The 22,927-nt window shown below is 32.2% G+C and overlaps 1 protein-coding gene across 1 annotated transcript; it reads right to left on the bottom strand.

The window, feature by feature from the left end:
- Positions 1-7,501: 7,501 nt before the first annotated feature.
- Positions 7,502-20,600, bottom strand: LOC139504348 (uncharacterized). Its single transcript, XM_071294421.1, has 4 exons — positions 20,273-20,600; positions 17,275-17,504; positions 15,985-16,270; positions 7,502-9,915 (listed from the first exon to the last, which is right to left on the bottom strand). The coding sequence occupies exons 1-4, from the start codon at positions 20,487-20,489 to the stop codon at positions 7,502-7,504; spliced, it is 3,147 nt and encodes a 1,048-aa protein (XP_071150522.1). The 5' UTR covers positions 20,490-20,600.
- Positions 20,601-22,927: the final 2,327 nt, after the last annotated feature.

Below are 22,927 nucleotides of genomic sequence, written 5' to 3'. Positions count from 1 at the left end.
TGATGTGACGTTGTTTATGATTAATCTCCTGTTTAAATGTTTCTAATGTGTTGATGCGACGTTGTTTATGATTAATCTCCTGTTTAGAGTTTTGTCTCATGTGTTGCTGTGACGTCGTTTGTGATTTACCTCCTGTTTTGAATTTTGTCTCATGTTTTGATACGACGTTGTTTATGATTTATTTTATGTTTTAAATGTTGTCTCATGTTTTGATGTGACGTTGTTTATGATTTACCTCTTGTTTTAAATGTTGTCTCATGTTTTTATGTGACGTTGTTTATAATTTACTTTATTACCTCCTGTTTTAAATGTGTGTAATGTTTTTATGTGGCGTTGTTTATAATTTACTTTATTTCCTCCTGTTTTAAATGTTTCTAATGTTTTTATGTGGCGTTGTTGATAATTTACCTCCTGCTTTAAATGTTTGTAATGTTTTTATGTGGCGTTGTTTATAATTTACCTCCTGCTTTAAATGTTTGTAATGTTTTTATATGGGGTTGTTTATGATTAACCTCCTTTTTTAAATGTTGTCTCATGTTGTTTTTTTTTACATGGATGTAGATCCATTAATAATATTAAGCATTGTTTGTAAACAACCTAACATATATTACATGTTATTTAGGAGACAAAATTTCACAGTAAAGAACAAGTATGGTTAACGGTTTGGTAGATCTAAAAGACTTCAATTATGCAAAACATCTTTGTCTGGTTGATGGTCTGCATGGGAGTCTTGCATTTATATTTTCATTAATTGGAAGGCCATTTTTTTTAATCTTCATACTATTTTACCCAATAGTCTCTATTCCTTATATTCTAGAGCCTATTTATATATCATGTTGTACATTCAACATTGTGTACTTTTACGTTGTCAGATGAGTTTGAATGTTCCGTTGTCACCTTTCAATTCTCTTTCGCATTGATGATAACATCATACTGTCTGTTTTCATTATTTCGTTTGAACAGATTTTCTGAATCATAATTTTCCAATCATAAGAAAAGGAATTGCATCCATCGAGTATACTTGGTTCGTTTAAGTTATGTGAGAAATAAAATATTGACACTGGACTAATGTTAACAGATCGGAGGTCAAGCACACCTAATAGAATTAACTATTATGAAAGTACTTTAATTCGTGGGCATTTTAGTTGTATTAGCAACATTTTGTTGTTATAAGGCCATAAACATGTCACATAAAGAAATCTGTTATATAAACAGATGCTTTAAACGTATCTTGAATGGTAAAATAATTTTTTTAACAAAAGCAAGCCCAGCAAGAAAATGTTATTTCCCATGATGAGGATATAAAATGAACACTTTACCATAGCATATCAATACCGAAAATCTGAAAGTATTAGGTGTGAGAAGATTCTCAGTGATCAAAATTAGTGTTCATTTATCTGCTTTATACACGATAAACTAAACCTGTAATTTGAGTTGTTTAAATTTCCTAAAAACGTTATATTGTTGTCAACAAGACAAATAAATATTTCGAAATATTTTATGAAAATTTAACGAGCCAAATCTATTTTTTTCAAAGTTTTGGCTACCCCCGTGTCTTCCACAATATCTATATTTAACCGTTTATGTTATGATTATTGATTCCCTGATGCGTTGCCAAATGATCTGTATGATTGTTGTTTGTTATTATAAGCGTAATGAGTATAAATAAAATACATAAAGATTGTGTATTTTCCATACCGTTTATGTTTATTCACCTGTAAAATAATTGATTATATGAAAGATCACAAATATTCTTACTTAAGATTTTCAAACAATCCAATAAACTACTTTGTTTTGCCTTTATCATACATTATAGAAATGCTATCTAGGATGAACTGTAAACATTAGAAGAAATAGGAGATGCTGTATGATTGAAAGTGAGACAAATATCCACCAAAGTTCAAATGAATGAATGTAAACAATTATAAGCAACTGTACGGCCTTCAACAAAGGACAAAACATACCATTTTGTCGGCTATAATAGGCCCGTCATGAAAAAATTTGACATCAGTGACACAATGAAAGTTAAGGGTAATGTTCATCAAACTAATTTACCAAAACTCATATATGATAGACATGAACCAACGACGACCACTGCATACTAATTTTGGAGGGGTTAAACATTATATATATATTTGAAATCGCTTCATTCTTCCAACATCTGGGAAAAAGGTGTAAACAGCACAACTTAAAAAGTAACAGTAAAAATCAAACGAATTTGGCGTCCTATCAACTCAAAAGACTGCAACGATGCACAAAAATCTAAAATAAAAAAATTGGAACAAATAAAATTGAAAATGGAAATTAGGAATGTTTCGAATAGACAACAACCCGACCGAAGAGCAGAAAACAGGCCAAAGCCTGCAATAGACCTTTAACACAGTACAAAACACCATGTAAAGAGAGAGGGGCTTCAGTTGTCCCTCACAAAAAATATATACTACATGTAGTTCAGCAAATTGAACGTCAAACAAATCTCCGAAACATATACATGAACCAACACAACAAAACAATAACACATACCAAATTACAATAGCAAAGACCAGAGATTCCCGGAATGTGTTAGTCGCAAACATGTTGCTGTATTAAATAAGTTGTGGGAGATCTGGACCCCATTATGTCTCTGACAAAAGTAGAATGAACAAACACACAGAAAGACGCTAGTAAAAATCAGTTTAAAAGACTTTGACTATGCAGATTAACCATACTAAAAGAAGAGTACTATCAACTATTAAAAACGTGTTAAAAGCCAATTAAAATGAGCAATCAGTACTCATCCACTGGATTTAAATTAAAAGCGTCATAAACAGTATTTCTTTTATTTAAATAAAAAGACAATCATTAAAAAAGAAACAAAAAAATAAACAAATACCCACTATTCCCTTAATTCTTTTATATAAACAAACGAACAAAGGAGAAAATGAACCTACCAATGTTGATGGTTTTTGTTAAATATTAATGCATCCCACCTCGCGTAGTTTTTATACATATCTACGTTGACAGTCAATCCACTCATGCTCGCTCAAATTGAATCTGAATCTGAATCTCAAATACGAAATACTATTTATTTTAGTTACATTCACAGTGAAATACAAATATATGTTTGATTCCTATAGTATAAAAAAAAAGAAATGGCATCTATACCCGGTAAAGTTTTTTTAACAGGAGACGTATTACCATTTATCGCCGCAATATAGCCTTTTTGTGCTAATGCGGCGTAAAGCAACCAACAATCAATCAATCAATATTACCATTTAAATGCACATTCACACCGTGCCATACGGTTAATTGAACTAGTCTGTTATAGTGATAGAGTGGTAAAAAAACCTAAAAGGGATATGCAAACTCAGATGAAAAAAAAATCGACCAAATATTGGTTTAGGATATTACTATGGACATTGAAGAATCTAAACGTACATAACAATGTGTAATACTCCCAGATTAGTACAAACATGAACGCTCTTGACTTTCAAGTAGATCACAATTATAAGGCCAGTTATAAGAAACCATGAAGTAAAACAATAATATTTAACTCCATGACAATTGAAACTTTATCGATCAACGAATCATATGAAAAACAACTGCCACCTCTTGACTTGTCCCCGTAGACAAAGCCCCAAACAACATCGTGTTTGTGTTTACAACTACGTTAAGTGCTTGATAACAGAATTAGGTATTGACAATTCATTTAGAAACTCAACATATACCCTCACGACACTTACCAAAGAAGAAATCATGGATAATCATAAGTCTGTTCTATGTTCCTATGGAATTTTAACCAAAGATAAAAAACTGAATCTACCATCACTGTATTTGATACCTAAATATGAAAAAGATAAGATATGGTATGATTGCCAATGAAAATTGCCCTTACCGCATAGCCAGCTATCAAAGGCCCCAATATGACAATGTAAAACAATTCAGCGAAAAAACTAACGGCCTTATTTGTATAAAAAAAATGAACGAAAAACAAATATGTAACACATAAACAAACATCAACCATGACTTATACAGGCACATACATAAATAATATGGCGGGGTTAAACATGTCCCCAACCCTTTCCCTATCATGGGACAGTGGTATAACAGTACAACATAAGAACGAACTATAAAAATCAGTTGAAAAAGGCTTAACTTATCAGATGGACAAAAATACAAGTGGACGTGGTACATATAAAACCTCTTTCTAAATTATTAACATTTATTTTATCAGCTATAAAAGACGGGCTTCAAAGTTATTGTGAAACTGGTTATTCTAGGTGGCGTGAATCCGATGTGGATGCTAAAAAAAGTATAATTTAAAAGTACATACAATATAACACTCTTTCATCTTGCAACAGTATTAAAACATTTGACTTTTCTACACTTTACACAAATATTCCACATTCCAAACTGAAAGACAAATTGAAAGAGTTTGTATTGCTTTGTTTCATTAAAAAAGAATGGCCAATTTGAGTATTTATCCCTCCCTAAGACAATATACCTGTGTCTACGTTGACCATTCTATTTCATGAAACCAAGCACGAGCAACTCTTTCAACTTGTATTTCAGTTTGGAATACAGATTAGTTTCCGAGAATATCATCAGCCCAGTAGTCAAGCACTTCGATTTGTACATGAATATCAATTGTATGGTCCTTTTTTGTTAACTTTACTGTTTGAAAAAGTAGAAATTATTCAAAATACTTAGGATTTCTTATCCAAGGCATATATTACCTTAGCAGTATTTGGCACAACTTTTTAGAGTTTCGGGTCCTCAATGCTCTTCAACTTTATTGTTTGCCTTTTTAACTATTTAAATCTGAGTGTCACTGATGAGTCTTATGTAGACGAAACGCGCGTCTGGCGTATCAATTATAAGCCAAGTACCTTTGATAACTATTTATGGAAATTATAGACAAGTCAAATGTGTCAATATTATTGCACAATAAAAAAGACTTAGATCGTATGTACAAGTAATGATTTTTTCACAATATTTTTGAAGCCAGGTTTTGATTACTGATAACATTTATGATAATAATTTATAATAGAATTCAAGGAGCATTTGGAAGACCCAGCAATTTACTGTTGTTTGCAAGGACATTTATGTAGTTAAGGTATCCATTACAGTAAAGGAAGATATAGTTCTTCATCTTTGGTTAAAATTCCAACAACACATAGAACAGGCCAATGATAATCAAGGATTTGTAAGTGTCATGAGGGTGTATGTTGAGTTAATTTTCAATACCTGATTCATTTATCAAGCAGTTTATATAATACGATTTACAAACACAAAACAAAATTATTTGTGGCTTTACCTACATTTAGCGTGGACAGATGTTTTGCTCATTTGAGTCTATAAAGATTAATGTTTCCCGCGTTTAACCATTCCCTGTCATAAGCCTCTACTGAATCCATCAGTATTTTGAAGATGTGTTTCCAATTGATTGATGTTGGCTCACAACATTTCGGATGACACAAATCGCAGAGAAATGTTATTAGCAATGTTAAGGTCACCAGTAATAACGATAATAGAGGAAGCAGAATATTCAAATTTTAATGTCTTTGGTTTAACACAGTCGTGGGATCGGTTTTTCAACCTTCCACGTACAAAGATACCGTATAAACACAATCCAATAGAGTTAATTACAAGTGAATATAAATCGAAAAAAAGACCACAACACAATTGTCAAACTAATACATCTAATATATTGCTAAATAAATATGAATAAAATATGATGTCAGACAAGAAGATTCGATGCATCACTTAAATAAAAACACATCAGATGTTTGTTGTTAATACTAGATATTTGTTGATTAATGATATAACCACTGTAGCCTTTGGTTGAGGTCTTCCGGTTATGTCGACCTCGGCATTTGATTTTATTCAATTTGTTTCTCTAAGGTCGATAAAATATCGTATCGGCCACATAGAAAGGCTATAATTGACAAATATTCACAACGGGAAAAATCATTAGATGTGAATATGAGATTTGGAATAGCTACATATTAAATAGTTTGTTCTAGCCAACGGGTTAGAACTTTATGTGAATACATTGTCGCTCTTCTTCTTCTATTTTTTTATGTTGACTCTGTTCATACATTATATTGAATAATTCAATTTGTAAAAGTTAAGCGACTCCAAACGCAAAACATATATATAGAATATCAGAAGCAGTTAAATATTTTGAGCAAATACTAAAAATTTAAGATTAATTTAATAAATAGATACACATTTAAACTTTTGATTTCAGTTAATACAGTTATTTATACATCCCACATATAACATTTCTTCTAGGCCGTTGGCCTTGGTGAATATAAAAATGTCAATAATTATATAATCATTCAGTTGAGATTTACGTACAATACTGTTAATATTGCCACACTGCATAACGTTAGGCACATGCAATCAATAATCAAATATCATTTTACTATTTACAGTAAAATCTAACTAACTGAGGAAATTTTACCAAGAAAAATAACATATAAAAAAAGCAGCTGTAGGTAATTTTAAGTTCATATAGAAGATTTTATAATCGAATACTGTGGTCAATATATTGAAATCCTGAATTTTTAGTTAATAGACTATACTAGATGGAACCAATGTATTAAAAAAAATATTGCCAAATATGGTATGATTACATGCTAAATTAAATCAATCTTATAGTACTGGAAGACAACATTTCTACAGCACCTAATATGTATTATACAACATTCTCATTGCAGCGTTGATTAGGACTTAAATATACGAAAATGAAAAAATAATGTGTAATTGTTAAAACGATTGTCTTAACTAAAAAAGAAATAATAAATTATCAGAAACCAAATAATATAACATGTTTTAACGTCACGCAGAAAACAAAATATATACACTTTTCTTTCTATCATCATAACCATATTTAATTAAACATCTCAACAAAATATTAATTAACAATTCTTAAAATGTAGCAGTTATCCAATAGAGATTTAACTTACAATTTGAATTTGTGATAGTTAATTTATTGTGATATTTTTTTTATTTCTGATGCTCTTTCAAAAGATACACAATAGTGTAATATTCTTATGTGTGGATAATATTTAGTGTGCTGTGACAAATTTATTACATAATTCAACATCTAAACTCCATACAAATAACAATTTCACAACTTTAATGTATTAAACAATTTCACTATTTAAATTCACTAAACATATATTTTCTTATAAGCATCTGCGAAAGTCAAAGGATACTAAAAGAATCAGTTCAACTAACAACATGAAAAGATGACTGGCTTCCGTATTATTCACACGGCGAAACATCTTATTAATAAACTACATTTATCTGCAATAATGTTATTACTGTCTAAAATAAAGAAGATGAAGTATTATTGCAAATAAGACCACTTTTGAAAATAACAAATATATCTACAGAACATGTTGAATTGGTGACTCTCCATTGTCTGCATACTGAGAACAATAAGATTGCCTTTTGGTAACATTTTTACTGCCCTACATCCTATAAAATACTGATTTTTCACTGCATTTCCCTAAGATGCACCAGCTTTGTTCTGTAGCAATATATTTTCTATATTGATATGTCCATTTGCACTAGCCGCTTGAAATGGCGTTTGTCCATTATTTTTACACTGAGAGACATCAGCATTGTACTGCAGCAGTGTTTCTACTACATCTGTATGGCCATTCGCACAAGCCAGATACAATGGCGATTCTCCTTCACTGTTACATTGCGATATATCAGCCTTGTTCTTAAGTAACAGATTAGCTATATTTGCATGACCTTTTGAACAGACAACATGCAAAAGAGTATTTTTTTCAAAACAGTAACACCGATTTATATCAACTGTTTTCTTTAGTAACAGTTCTAGTAATTCAGTATGTCCTTTTTCACATTCTAATCTCAATATGTAATATATTTCTAAATCGTCAAAATCATAGCTTACATCACTATTCTGCAGTAGCATTTTAATTATATCTGTGTATCCTCCATTATAGGCTGCATGCAATGCAGATTTGTTCATGTTGTTAGATATGCGTACATGAGATACGACAGCGTTGTTCTGAAGAAGCAATTTAACTATATCGATATTGCCTCCTTTACAGGCCATGTACAATGGTGTATCACCTAAACTGTTGCAAATAAAAACATCAGCATTGTTCGTTAGTAATAATTTCACTATGTCTAAGTGACCTCCTTCACAAGCAATAAACAATGGAAAATCTCTATCTCGGTGAATATGAAAGCGAGAATCTCTACTTTGAAATCTTTGATGGGGTAATATTCGATGTTGTGCATGTCCTTTTTCACATTCCATGAGAGATAATCGAAAGATCTCACTCTGAGTTAGGTTCACACGGTTTTGCAGTAACAGATTCACTATATCTGTGAATCCTTGTGCACAAGCTACATAAAAGGGACATGTTCGAGATGATTCACAAATTAACATATCAATTTTGTTCTCTAATATTACTTTAACTACATTTGTGTTTCCTCTTTCAGTTGCCAAATATAAAAGTGACCTGCCTCTTATGTCCCTGACGTCCACATTACATTTAACAGTATCTATCAGAAAAAGAACCATATCATTGTAACCAAGTGTCACTGATTCTATCAAAGGGAGTGTTAACATTTCATTCCAAAAATAGAAATCCGCTTCTGTAGTCATCTTCTTTAATTTCGGGAAAAATTCTTTTAATATTTGTTTTGCTGTATCACTCTGTCCAAAAATTCTTATTAAGTTATCTCTAAACGGCTTATATTTTAATTGTTTATTGTGAAAAGTGCTTGTAATTATGAATTCTTTTAGATCACTTAACAATCTGTCAAAATACATATCAACTTTGTCTTCAGAGATAATAATTAAATCGCGATTTAAAGGTACTTCAGCGCTTATAGACTCCAAAATAAAGTGATCACGAATAATTATAGAAGGAGCATATTTAATAAAACATTCTGGAAGATACTGGCCACAGATTATAGCTGCCATTTGCCTTATTCTGTCATGAATTATTCGGTACTCCGTACCTTTTTGTTTTAAATAGGTACCAACTAATGTAGTTAAACCAGTTTTAAAAGAATTTCTTGAAATTTCTTTGGACACATCTATTTCAAATTCTTTTAAAATATCTTCAAGTTTGACCAATTTTTTCTCTGAGATAACATTTGGATTAAGCCAATCTGTATTAAATCCATCATCATACAATATACATACAACCAAAACGCAGAATTGTGTCTTGTTTTCAGTTAAAATGTGGCGTAAGTTATTCATAATGCTTTCGACAGGAGCAGTAAAAAGATTAACGACCTCTTCAGACGTTTTTTTGCCTTTCGACATTCTACAAACCAATGGAAAGAAATCAACGTTCTCCTTCATTTCCATTACATTATCAATTATGTTTTTTGGAAGGTATTTTTTCATCATATGTATTTTCTCCTCTTGCAGCAGACACAACTCTGGGGATAATAAATAACATTCTTTTCTGGTGAGTAATTTAATTAGTTGCAACTGTGATTCTTTATATATCTGTAATCTACAGGAAATCAGTAACTTTGAATCTGCAACATTTTCATCAACTTCATTCTTTACAGTTTTTAATATTTTCTCGATCTTTTCTTCATTATCTCTCCAATTTTTGAATGTCTGTATATTCATCGATTCTTTCCCACAAATGTCATCTACAACAAACACTTGTTTCGAGTTAACCTTATTATACAACATAATGTCTGTTGGTCCTGTTAAAACAGGTATTATCTCGTATCCAAAATTGTCACGTAAGTGTAAGGCAGCATGATGAATGTTAGAAGATTTACCACAACCGGAGCTGCCAGTAACAACAATGCAATTATTGGAAGGTATCAATGAAAATATGTGACGTGTTCCTCGGGTTTCAGAAAACGTAGCTTCATCATTCTCCCATTCTTTGATTTCTAGATTATGCTGGGCTACAAAGAATATGAATGTGTTTCTTATTTTGATTTATTGATTGTTTAGTCTATTTGATATTTATCATTTTATAATTAGCTTTTGATAATAACAATAAAAATGTACTCACATGATAATGGAATAAAGCACCACAGATAATATTGCAGCTTGTTGTTTAGTTAATTGATAAGACATAGTTCTTTCCCATGGATGAGAGCATATACTTATTTAACATAAGCAGAAAGATGACTTAGTGGAACTATGATTCCAACCATAAATTTCAATGTATTTTTAAAATTTCCTAGGGAGCTCCTTTCGCATGGTTTCATCATAGATCTCAAAGACACTTACAAGTAAATAAGCAGATTCAAGTCTTATGGAACTAGAGGTTCTACGGAGCCTGTGCTACTGCGCAGGATTATTTCACATGATTGTAGACCTTTCTTTTACTAATATATTTTGCTATCTTTCGTATTTTTCACGATAATAATAAATTTACAGCTGCGACATGAGCGCATGATTCGTCAGTCGCATTTTTAAAAATAAGGTACCATAACTCCTCAATTTTATATTAGAAATAAAATTGAGAATGGAAATGGGGAATGTGCCAAAGAGACAACAACCTGACCATAGAACAGACAACAGCAGAATGTCCCCAACAGGTCTTCAATGCAGCGAGAAATTCCCGAACCCGGAGGATGTATTTATAAAAAAAATAAACGGAGGTTTCAAATATATATTAATCGGTCACCAAAATGCCACGGAAACCTGTTCAAAGCACTTTGAAGTTATTGTGTCTGGAAACTCTTTCTTTTTAAGGAATTAAACCCCATAACTAAAAAATTTAAAATCAAATACTTTTATGAATGCAAAGGGACCTCACGTCAATATATACAAACATTTCCCCGAAGTTTCATGAAAAGTGCTCAAAGCATTTTTGAGTTATATTCCTACAACTCGAAATCCCCCTTTTTCTAGAATAAAACTCTATTACTCGGAAATGCACAACCTAATATCTAAAAGATCACCATAATAACGCAAAAACAAACAACAGATAGAAGATAAAATTATCCTTAAAGAGCCCGAGCCCCAATAACGAGTCAACTGACGAAATCGGCCTTTTCACTTATTTATAGATCTTTACTCACTTACCATTGTTGCTATTCAATATGATATATATGCTATATATATAAATATATATAAAATAGCAATATTATGGGAATCAACTCAAAGTAGATTTCTATTCTGATTAGTTTTGCTTATCTATATTTGAAAATAAGCTTATTCGTAAATTTTCATTTTATATCTCGATCTTGCTGTGCAACTAATTATATCAACACTTTTTCAGCCCTGTATACCATCATTTCCGATTTTATATGAAAAGATTGTTTAATGGAACTAATCCATAATGCTTTTCAAGTATAATGAAATTGTATGCGACTGGCATACACGTAAGAGGTTTGGATAGCTATAAAACCAGGTTTCATCCACAATTTTCCACATAAGAAAATGCGGGGACCAAGTCAGGAATATGACAGTTGTCATCCTTTCGTTTAATGGGCTTGCACTTTCGATTTTGTCATTTGATTAGGGACTTTCCTTTTAAATTTTCATTTATTTTCAGTTTTTTGGTGTGTTTTTTTGTATTTTTTTAATAAAACTGGTAGAATGCACTATAACTGTATGGTTTTTGGATACCATACACCACATTTTGTTATTAGTGATTAAAAAGGTAAAACATGCTACATAAAGGAACAAGTTACCAGTATATTGGAGTTTCTTATAAACAACATTTGAGATATTTTAGATGTAAACATTTTTAATAAATTGTCGTCTTTTTTTTTAAAACGAGTTGAGCCTCTCCTTGCTGACATTTTATTTTGTTTTGAGGCAGAGCTTCTGCAGACATTTGTCAAAAACAAGAATATCAAAGAAGCCAGATAATTTGATTTTACATTTAGAAATACCGATGGTGTTTTTTCCATTAACAATCAAAACTTTTCGGATAGGACTCCAGACTTTGCTTATTCCGTCTGGACCTATACTGTAGGCTTATTTCTTTTTTTGGGGGTACCCATTTTTGTGGATGAAGGAAACCTCGCATATTCGAGGAGATTTGATTTTGTTGTTTGTCAATGCTGCATACATTTCTGTAGACAATTTGTGATTCGTTTGTGCTCTGTACCCATGAATTACACGAAAAATAGTATCAAAAGAACATTTATTTAAGGAATCCATACTGATACATCCCGTGATTGTGATATCGTGATTTTGTAAATTTATCCATTATTGACTATCCTTTCTGGATATGTGCTTTGTACATGTATATATGCCTTTATTTTAGTGATTAGAATTATAACACAATATTGACTACTGTAAAGCTAATTTTGTCGTTTTTACCTATTACATCGCATGTCTGTTTGTTTTATTCGCATATTGTTGTCAATTAAATGAATGTAATCCTACTGTTATTCAAGTGAGAAGTTTAGATAGCTATAAAACCAGGTTTAATCCGACATGTTATGCATGCGAACATGTCTGTACCAAGTCAGACATATGATATTCGCTTTTCATTCCTTTAATCTGTTTGAGCTTTATATTTTGCCATTTTAATGGGGACTTTCCGTTTTTGAATTTTCCTCGGAGTTCAGTATTTTTCTTAATATTTATTTGTTCAGACGAGAAAATTTTCGTAAAATCTTACGAACGAAGGCTAACGGATTGCAACAATGGACGCCAAATGATGAGAAAAGCGCACTCGGTTGTGATGGCCAGGTGAGCTAAAGAACGGTGCGGTAAATTGATTTACTGTTTATCATCATTTTCTTAGAACAGTTGCCATGTGTATTCCCCATAAATATATATTAACAGGCAAACACATTGAAAGTTGTTCAATATATGTCATCCATCATAAACTAATTGCAAGGGAGTTCCCAAGACTCCAGGTCCTGACTTTCGTGTCAGTTTGGAAAGAACAGTACATGTACATGTTCAAAATTATTGCTGATAGAGGGATTGATTAAAACAAGAGGGTCGAAAGATATCAGAGAGACATTCAAACTCAGACAACGCAATGGTTAATAAGAAAAGACAAACAGACAAACCATAGTACACAAAACACAACATAGAAAAAAAGACAACCCAACCAAAAAGTAGAGGGTGATCTCAGATGCTCCGGAAGGGTACGCAGATCTTGCTCCACTAGTGGCACCCATCGTGTTGTTCATTTTAGTTAAAATCAAGTAATAAGTCTAATTCGGTAGGTCACATTTGTGGAAAGGAAACGGTACTGTAATGACGACATGAGGAACATATTCGACATCATCTGTAAAACAGATATTCCATAAAGATCAACCAACTGTTGATGCGTCCGTATTTAATTAAAGTTTTATATGACTTTAAAATTGTGAAATTAGGAAAATGATTGATAATGAAACACATTGATATATTTAGGACACAAATCAGTCTGAGACTACTACACTTGATAGAAGGTTGCTACTCACAACATGCACCAGAAAGCCATTAAATAAAGAGTTCCAAATGGTGAAGTTAAAGCCATTCCTTCGTATATTTTACGGACGCCATCACGAGTTGGTTTAACGTTATGAAATTACCGTTTCACAGGTAATATCGGAAATGATCCATATGTTTCCCATTTCCCGAATATGACCTACCGATTTAGACAATGTATTGTAAAAGCATGAACAGTACGAACAGTACGATGGATGCCACATGTGGATCAGGATCTGCTTACCTTTCCGAAACACCTGAGATCACCCCCAGTTTTGTTTGGATTTGTGTTCCTAAGTCTTAAGTTTTTTATCGTGTGTATTGTGGTCTATTTGTCTATTTGTCTTGTTTTGCGATAGCGTTGTCAGTTTACGACTTTGACTGTTCTTTCTGGTATCTTTCGCTCTCTTTTTATATTCACAGGTAAGTAGTTTCATATAAGGATCACTTACATTGTTTTTGATTCCTTTACTAACGTTATCAGTGAAATAAGTCTTTCACCATTTCATTTTAGCATCAAAATATTACGATATTATGTTAAAATTGAGAACGGAAATGGGAAATGTGCCAAAGAGACAACAACCCGACCATAGAAAAAAACAACAGCAGAAGGTCACCAACAGGTCTTCAATGTAGCGAGAAATTCCCGCACCCGGAGGCGTCCTTCAACTGGCCCCTAAACAAATATATACTAGTTCAGTGACAATGAACGCCATACTAATTTCCAAATTGTACACAAGAAACTAAAATTAAAATAATACAAGACTAACAAAGGCCAGAGGCTCCTGACTTGGGACAGGCGCAAAAATGCGGCGGGGTTAAACATGTTTGTGAGATCTCAACCCTCCCCCTATACCTCTAGCCAATGTAGAAAAGTAAACGCATAACAATACGCACATTAAAATTCAGTTCAAGAGAAGTCCGAGTCCGAGTCTGATGTCGTTAGATGTAACCAAAGAAAATAAGCAAAATGACAATAATACATAAATAACAACAGACTACTAGCAGTTAACTGACATGCCAGCTCCAGACTTCAATTAAACTGACTGAAAGATTATGTCTTCATCATATGAACATATTGGAAGAGAGGAGAACAAACAATGATTAAATGTTGATATGAACAATGATAAAAATGGAATGAAAATAATAATAAAAAAACAATGAGGTCTGATATAAAATAATTTCAACTTTTAAAATGCATATCAATCGTTTTTGTTACATTTGTCCTTGTTTCCTTTAATAATAATAGATTTTACTGCAAAAGATGTATATTTCAACAATAAATGACCTCCCGACACTCAGGAGTAAGTCTCATATTAAATCTTTATTACTTTGTCCTTAAGTTTAGTCAGTTGATACGACTTCGTCCTATCCTAATTTGAACTGTTCATTTACTCATAACTATATGAGAAGCTATGATTGTTATACTCAAGACAAACGTATGTAGTCTTCTTATTGCAACGGTTACCATAGTTTTCTAGTACAAAAACTTTATGGTCATCTGAATGCGTCTGTTCCAAGCTTGTATACTTAACAAAACATACAAGATTTAGACAAAAGTTCTCTTCACATAAAAAAAAAATTGCAACACATTCACCTTTACTGACACTTTATACATACACATACTTGACCTACCCTATGTTGTTTATAAAAATGTAAATATATTTAAGAATTGAACAAAAAAATCACAGTGAAGATATGATAGTTTTATGAAAGATATTGTTTGGTATTTATTTTATTCCATCAATGAATGTATATGCTTTTGTGAATGTCATCCCAAAAGCGTCACACTCTTGACATTTGGGACAGTATTTTTACACAGAGCACCTACTTCTACCATATTTTGTAGTAAGAACCAACATATCATAATACATAATCTTATATACATATACCACATATATAGTTACATAAAAGAGGCTGACTGAAGTTTGAAAGTAGGTATTTTTTTTTAATAGCCCATTAGCCAAATTGGTAAATACTTAAGAAATATGAAACCAGTTCTTAAAAAAAGATCAAATGTACAAGGATTACAGTTTAGAACTCCAGAAACTCCAAAACTCTACATATTTCAAGTCAGGTTTAGTAAAGGAAAACATACAAGTATACAAATCATTGTTATCCTTTTACGTTAGAATTATATTTTTTAAATAACAAAAATACTGATCTCCAATGAAAATTTAAAACGGAAAGTCCTTTATCAAATGACAAAATCAAAAGCTTGAACACATCACACGAATGGAAAACAAATGTCAAATTCCTAACTTGGCACAGTCATATTCTTATGCAGCAAATGGTGGATTAACCCTGGTTTTATAGCTAGCTAAACCTCTCACTTGTATGACAGTCGAATACAATTCCATTAAAAAAAAAATTCAAGCATTGAAGCTATATACAAATTGTTTACGCTGTATCCGCCTTATTGTGATTTATATTATGTCTTACATTCTGCGAGTTTCATCTTAGCTGCGACAATAGAGAAATCCTTAATTTAATTTCAAAAATGAAGTTAATTCAAAATCTGATCTCATAACAAATTGAATGATTATATGACTCGTTATCAGTTAAAACCAACTGTTTACCTCTAATATTCGAAGGCACTGTATCCCTCTGAGAGCATCTGATTTCTTCCATTTCTCTTGTTACAACCTCATTAGATTGAATCATTTCAGTATATGATCGCTTCAGACTTTCAATTGATTCTTTCAGTTCCCGTATTTCATTCTTAGAATGTCTGATGTCCCTCATTAATTCATAGTTAGTTTGATCTAAAGGCTTGGTTTTCATATGAACACATTCTTGTTTCATTTGCTGCCCACCTAATCTTTCAATTGCCTGTGAAATAAACGATGAAATTTCTCTCTTAATCTATAGTTGTATGTACATAACACTGTAAATTCAAAAAGTACTGCGAGTATTTTTACTAATGCAAATAATGCGAGAGGGGATATCGTAATAGTTAGAAATCGTATTCTGAAATCTGCATGCAGACCTTTTTCGAATCGCAATAATCAACCTTGCATTTACATCATTGTCATATTTTTGCATTTACGGTATGAGATATTCCCGTTTTCGAATTCTTCATGATTTCAATCAAACTTACAGGTTGAAACGGAACTTACACTGACAATATGTAGCTCAACCAGCACTACAAACTGCTAAGAGTCTGCAAAGACCAGTGTTTGTGCTCGAACAGTAAAGTCGATCACACATTTTACTCGACTATTCTCGACATTGTCTCGACAGTACTTCACTGTACTTAATTGTACGCAACTTTACTTAATAAGTCTGATTCAGTACTTGATGAACTTGGTGTATTCTGAATTGGTCTCGACCAAGGCTCGACCAGTCTCGACTTGTCTTGACTAGTCTCGACTCAGTCTCAGCCAGTCTCAACCTGTCTCGACTAGTCTGGACCTCAAAATTTAGTCTTGACTTAATGTGTACTATCTAAATATAGTCCGAACTGCAAATTCTAGCTTTTTTTTTACCTAGATTAATTTAATCCTTAAATTTGACAGCAATACACAAAACTACATAATGACCCATTATTCAGTAAGATCTATAGATTTCCAAGGTAGCTGTATACATGTAGTTTGATGAAAATCCTAGTTGATGTGAAAAAGTTATACACAAAATTAAAGTGTTCTATCTCTATTTTGTTCGAAATGAAATCCAAGCTTTTTTTTTTAACTAAAATTGAATTCTTACATTTTACAGCAATACACTCAACTTCAGAACAACCTGGTATTCAGTAAGATTAATATACCAAGGTAGATGTATAGTTAATTGAATTACTTTGAATTTGTTTTTTCTTAAATTTTGTTGCAAATAACATAAAATTAGCGAAGAAAAAATTGAAGTGTACATACACTAGTTATATCATCATATGCAGTGTTGAAGAAAGTAACATCTATTTTGCAAGCATTTAAATGAGCCAGGTAATTCCTGTAGTACTTAATTCTTGCTAAATCTGAAGCTGTTGTTGTTTCCATTGCACTAGGTAAACGGTCAAATCCACAGAGAGGAGGAGTCATTGTAGTCAATTTCCTCAGTAATGTTATCATCAGAGTCACATCAAAAGTTTTAGAATCTGGAACATCTGGAAAATACATTAGGTAATACATGTAATAAGGGCAAACATTAGAAGGCCTACAGAGTCTGTGTTGTCCACCTTGGTCGATATGCATATTGAAGTCTTGTATTGCTACTCATTTTGTCTGTTTAGTTTCTGTCTATCTTCTTTCAAATTTTTTTCAAACACAATACAGAGTAAACAACATCCTTATTTACGAGCAATTCATCTATAAAGAGAGAAGTCTTCTAACTATATTGGCAACATTTTACTTATTGCCTGACAAAAGTGAAAATGTTTAAAATTGAGAATGGAAATGGGAAATATGTCAAAGAGACAACAGCCCGACAAAAGAGCAGACAACGACTGAAGACCGCCAATTTGTCTTCAAAGCAGCAAAAACAGTCCACACCCAGAGGTGGTCTCAGCTAGACCCTACATACAATCCTGTACTAGTTCAGAGAAACTGGACGTCAGACTAAACTCCAATAAAGGAACTAAACTTAAAAAAAACATATAAGATTTACAAAGGCCGGTTTCTGTCTTTGGTTATACATGTGGTTTTTTTTATCTCAATCTTCCCATATACCTCTAGCCAATGAAGAATAAGGAAAAATATAGCAATACGCACAGTCAAACGTTTGAAATAAGACATAGTCTGGCAAGGTTCATCTGACCTTCATCTCATTTTCATTGTTCATTGGTAAACATTAAACTTGTTGGCGTTGGTGTTTGTATACTGCACATGTACACATATTAGGTCAATTATATTTGGTATATGGAATGAGTAAAGGATATACGCATCTGTAAACATTGCTTTATCTTGACCTTGACCTGAATTTTATTGATCATTGATAATATTAAGATAACGTTATATTTGAATCAAAACTTTACAATTAGAACTAGCAACATACAATCAATCATGGTTAAAAAAAGCAGACGTGACATTCCAGCATGTCCATTTTTGTTTAATTAATCGCCAAATTTGGAACATCAGTATGTGTAAAGGAGGAACGAAAGATACCAGAGGGACATTCAAACGCATTGATCTTAAATAAACTGGAAACGCCGCGACTTAAAAAGACAAAATATGATAAACACAATACAACATAGAAAACTAAGCACTAAGCAACACGAACCCCACTAAAACTTGGGGTGATCTCATGTGCTTTGGAAGGGTAAGCAAATCCTTATTCACACCTGGCACCCGTGTTGCTCATGTTATAACAAACCCGGTAAATAGTCTACTTCGGTAGGTCACATTCGTAAAAAAGGAACGGGTTTGTAGCTAACATACATAAGGAACATATCCGATATTATCTGTGAAATGGATAGTTCATAAAGGTCAACCAACTCGCGATGGCGTCGGTAAAATTTACGATAGGAAGATTTTAACTTCATCATTTGGAACTCTCGGTTTAATAGCTTCATTGACCAAAACACTATATATAGGAAATCAAGATAGTAACCGGTTTATAAAACGGCTCCAAAATGAGTAACATACATTATTTCAGTCATAACTTTTCATGCATATCTTATATTGTTAATATTGTGATATCCGTGTACGCAGTTTCTGCCTATCTAAATGGACCGAAATGGTCATATAGTTCTAACGAACACACCATAAACTGGGGGTGATATCAGATGCTCCGAAAGGGTAGCCAGGTGCTGCTCAACATCTGGCACTCGTCGTGTTGCTCATGTTAATACAAACCCGGTAAATAGTCAAATTCGGTAGGTCACATTCGTGAAAAGGGAACGGGATTGTAGTTAAACACTTCAGGAACATATCCGATATCATCTGTGAAATGGATATTCAATAACGGTCAATCAACTCTTGATGGCGTCCGTAAAATTAACGACGGTATGATTTCAACTTCACCATTTATAACTCCTTATTTAATAGCTACCGTGTAAGCAGCAACTCTCTATGAAGGAAAAAATGATAGGAAATCATGATATTAAACATTGTATAAAAAAGGCTTCAAAATGAGTCATATAAATAATTTCAGTCATAATAAATTTTGCTGATATTGAGATATATGCAGTTTCTGTCTATCTAATAGGTTCATTTCGACCATATAGCACTCATTTGTTTAGGTCTTATTGCTTTATAATTCTTATGAATTTAAAGGGTATAAACTTTCCTGATAAAGGTACATCCAGAAAAGCGCATTCAAACATACGAACGAATTGTGATTAAGAAATAATTCATGGGGTCTTGTATTTATACCGATTTTAGCACGGGTTGGTCCATTATGCTAAATATTTTACCACGACCAATAAACCCTTGGCAAAATCAGTATAACTCCAAGCCCCTATGAATCATTTCTAATGTAAAAGGAAAAATAAATACGGCAATTTATTTAGATCGATATCGTAACAGCTTGATGGTTGACAGTAAGAGGATATGTGAACTTTCTGCACTATGATTTGATTAAACAGAAAATTTGAAATGAAACAAAATATCCACATGGCTTTTTATAGACTACTAAGATCCTAAATCAAAGAGCTTTTAGGCAATGAAGGGTAAAATTTGCTTTTACTCATCGGTGGATTGTTAAATTAAACAGTGTATTGTATAAAGTATTGGTTGTAGTTGATTCAATTATGGACAAAAGAAGATAGCTCTTTTTTTTTAAATTGATACAAACAGCATTGATAATATTAGATTCTTCCACCCCCTGCGCAAGTTTTTTGATATCACCCTATCTTGTAGCTTGAATTTCTGAGGACATATTTCAAGCAATTTTTACCCCTAAAAGGACATAATAATTTGTCGTTTCTGCACTTACCAGGAAATCTTGGAAACAGAAGGTTCAATTGCGATTGGTTAATTATATGTTTCTTTTGCAAGCCCATCAGCTTGTTATAGTCTTTCTTTAGTGACGTTTTTAAACACACTGGATCAAACTCATTATCAAAACAGGTTCTTACAGCACGTGGAGAAATTCCTGTCAGTAGCAAACTCATTCGAACATAGTGTTCTTCCTCTAAAGAAAAAGATTCCATAGTAAAGACTTCTTTATTCCTTGTTCACAATAATAGAAATGATTATATCAGACAAAACGGCTTCAAGTTGACATTTCTCTTGATACCTGGTTCTTTTGTTACCAAAACATATCTCCTACATCCCCTGAAAACAAAATAATCATAAGTTAGCAATCTCATAAAACCTTGAACACCAATATTCATTATGATTTAAATCAGTTATCTCTTAATATATCTAAATAAATCTATCCTTGGTTAGAATTTATTACCTTGACATTAGAACAAATTGCTTGAAAATCAAGAGGAACAATGCATCATAGAACCAATGTTATAATTTCAGTTTTTATTAACTTTGACCTTTAACAAAATGACCTCCAAATAATGATAAGTTTTGTAGGCAAGCATCAAGATACAACTCATGTTTTATGAAGAAAATTCAAAACATGACGTTATCGTGGTTATGTACATGTATTATGTACACATATATAAGTATTTGTTAAAGGAATTTGGGTGACCTATATGCCTTAAAATGCACAAAACCGTATAACGTACCAACAAGAAGCTTGAACATTAGAAAGCTGTGGTTTGAAGTTGCTTATATAGATGTGAAGAACATTTGATAAGATGTTTCAAAACATAGTAACCATGTTTAATGAATATTAATATGAACCAAGCCTTGTACTACGTATACCGCAACACGTATTGACAGAGCCAGATATTTGGTCATAAGGTATCACTATTATTCTGACTCTGATGTAAGTAAACTACTCACAATTAGAAATAGTAAATTTTATCAGAAAATAATACACACCATTAGTGCTTCATTCTCGTATAACTAAAGTCTCGACGGCAGATATGGGGTATGGTATGTATATGTATCTTATTCTGATAAAAATGTAATAATTATGATTTAATATCTATTACAGCATACGAAAAAATCAGTACTTAAACATCTGTTTGTACAATACTGATGACGTTACCCTGTCGATATAAAGTAGTAATACACAATTAGGAAGAAACTTAAAATTGACACTCATAATTTTTAGCCATCCTCTTTCCCTTCCTTTCTAACAAATAAGGCTAAATGTTTGAGTTTTGCATATGTATATTTATGGAAGAACATCTCCCATAAATTTGATTTCCAATAGTTATAATTGTTGGTCTTACCATGGCAACTAGTTGATAGAAAAAAGGCAAACAGGGGATGAATATGTCACAAAATTTGTAAACGTTTGGTCAAAAGGAGAACTGTAATCCATGATGGTGATGACTTGTCTATTAAGAACTTTTTTTTCTTCTGCATTTGATTAAATTGAACAAATCGAGGGTCAAATCTTTGATGAAAAACACTACAAAAATGTATTGACCTCTTGACAGAACGGGTGTAAAAATACAGACTGTCAAACAGACAAAATGCTTTTAAACATGATAACAACAATCGTGATGTTCATATAAACTTACTTGGAAGGCGATATTATTGTTCAAATATCTAAAAATCGATTTTAGTGTACAATAACTTTCATTTAAAAAAAAATCACGATGGCCAAAAAGAGAAACTTAACTTCTTCCAGTGTATCGCTACCTAAATCACAAGTTACTACTGCTTTCGGACAGGGCCAATACAAAAATGTCGGTTTGACCCACGAGCTATTTACTTCCGGTTTCAATTTTCTTAGGCTATACCTAACTTACTGTTAACGTATTAATATGTAAACAAACATGTGTATTAAAATTCTTTTAATTTCAAATCATTAAAGATAAAGCTGAATTGAAGTTTTGTGTTTTGAAACCATTTGAAGTCTTAAAACGGAAATCGTTCTCAGCCTTTTCGACTATTGATATCTCCGTTGGTCAATCATATGCATTTATACACAGACGACCCCCGAGTAAGGAAAGTTAAAATTCCTGATTTATTTTTCTTATGAATACTACTTTATATTTGATAGATAAAATGAAATTGGAAATAGTATAATATTAATTACTTGGACGAGAAATCAATGATGACAAAAACACCATAGACGTGAATGTGAAGACAAGTTCATATATCAAATTTCGTATCTTCTGTACGGTGAGTTTCTTAGATTATTCTTAATAAAAAGAATAAATTCTTTAATAAAGTGATATGAACTGATTGTATTGGCCCTGTTATAGATTTGCAATCCGCTCTTCGAGTCTCGGGTCAAATACTGCCAACCAAGAATCTACTACAAGGCCAATAAATAAACAGGGAGTTAATAACACTACAGTGTTATTTTTTCCTGCATGTAGCAACAATTTCATCTATTAATACAAAGAAACGAAATGCAACGTTGGAAACAAAATATTTATTTTCCTTTACTTTATGTTAAATCTTAAGGAAAATAAAAGACATCTTTTTTACATCAATGGGCATTTTAAGTCGTATTACAGATTCACAAGTTGACCTCCCAGGAATGATAGCAGTAAGTATCAAGGACAGT

The sequence above is a fragment of the Mytilus edulis genome, chromosome 14 (genome assembly GCF_963676685.1).
Source record: "Mytilus edulis chromosome 14, xbMytEdul2.2, whole genome shotgun sequence".
Classification (NCBI taxonomy): Eukaryota; Metazoa; Mollusca; class Bivalvia; order Mytilida; family Mytilidae; genus Mytilus; species Mytilus edulis.
Note: the sequence above shows the minus strand (reverse complement) of the source record. Positions and strands in the feature narration are given on the sequence as shown.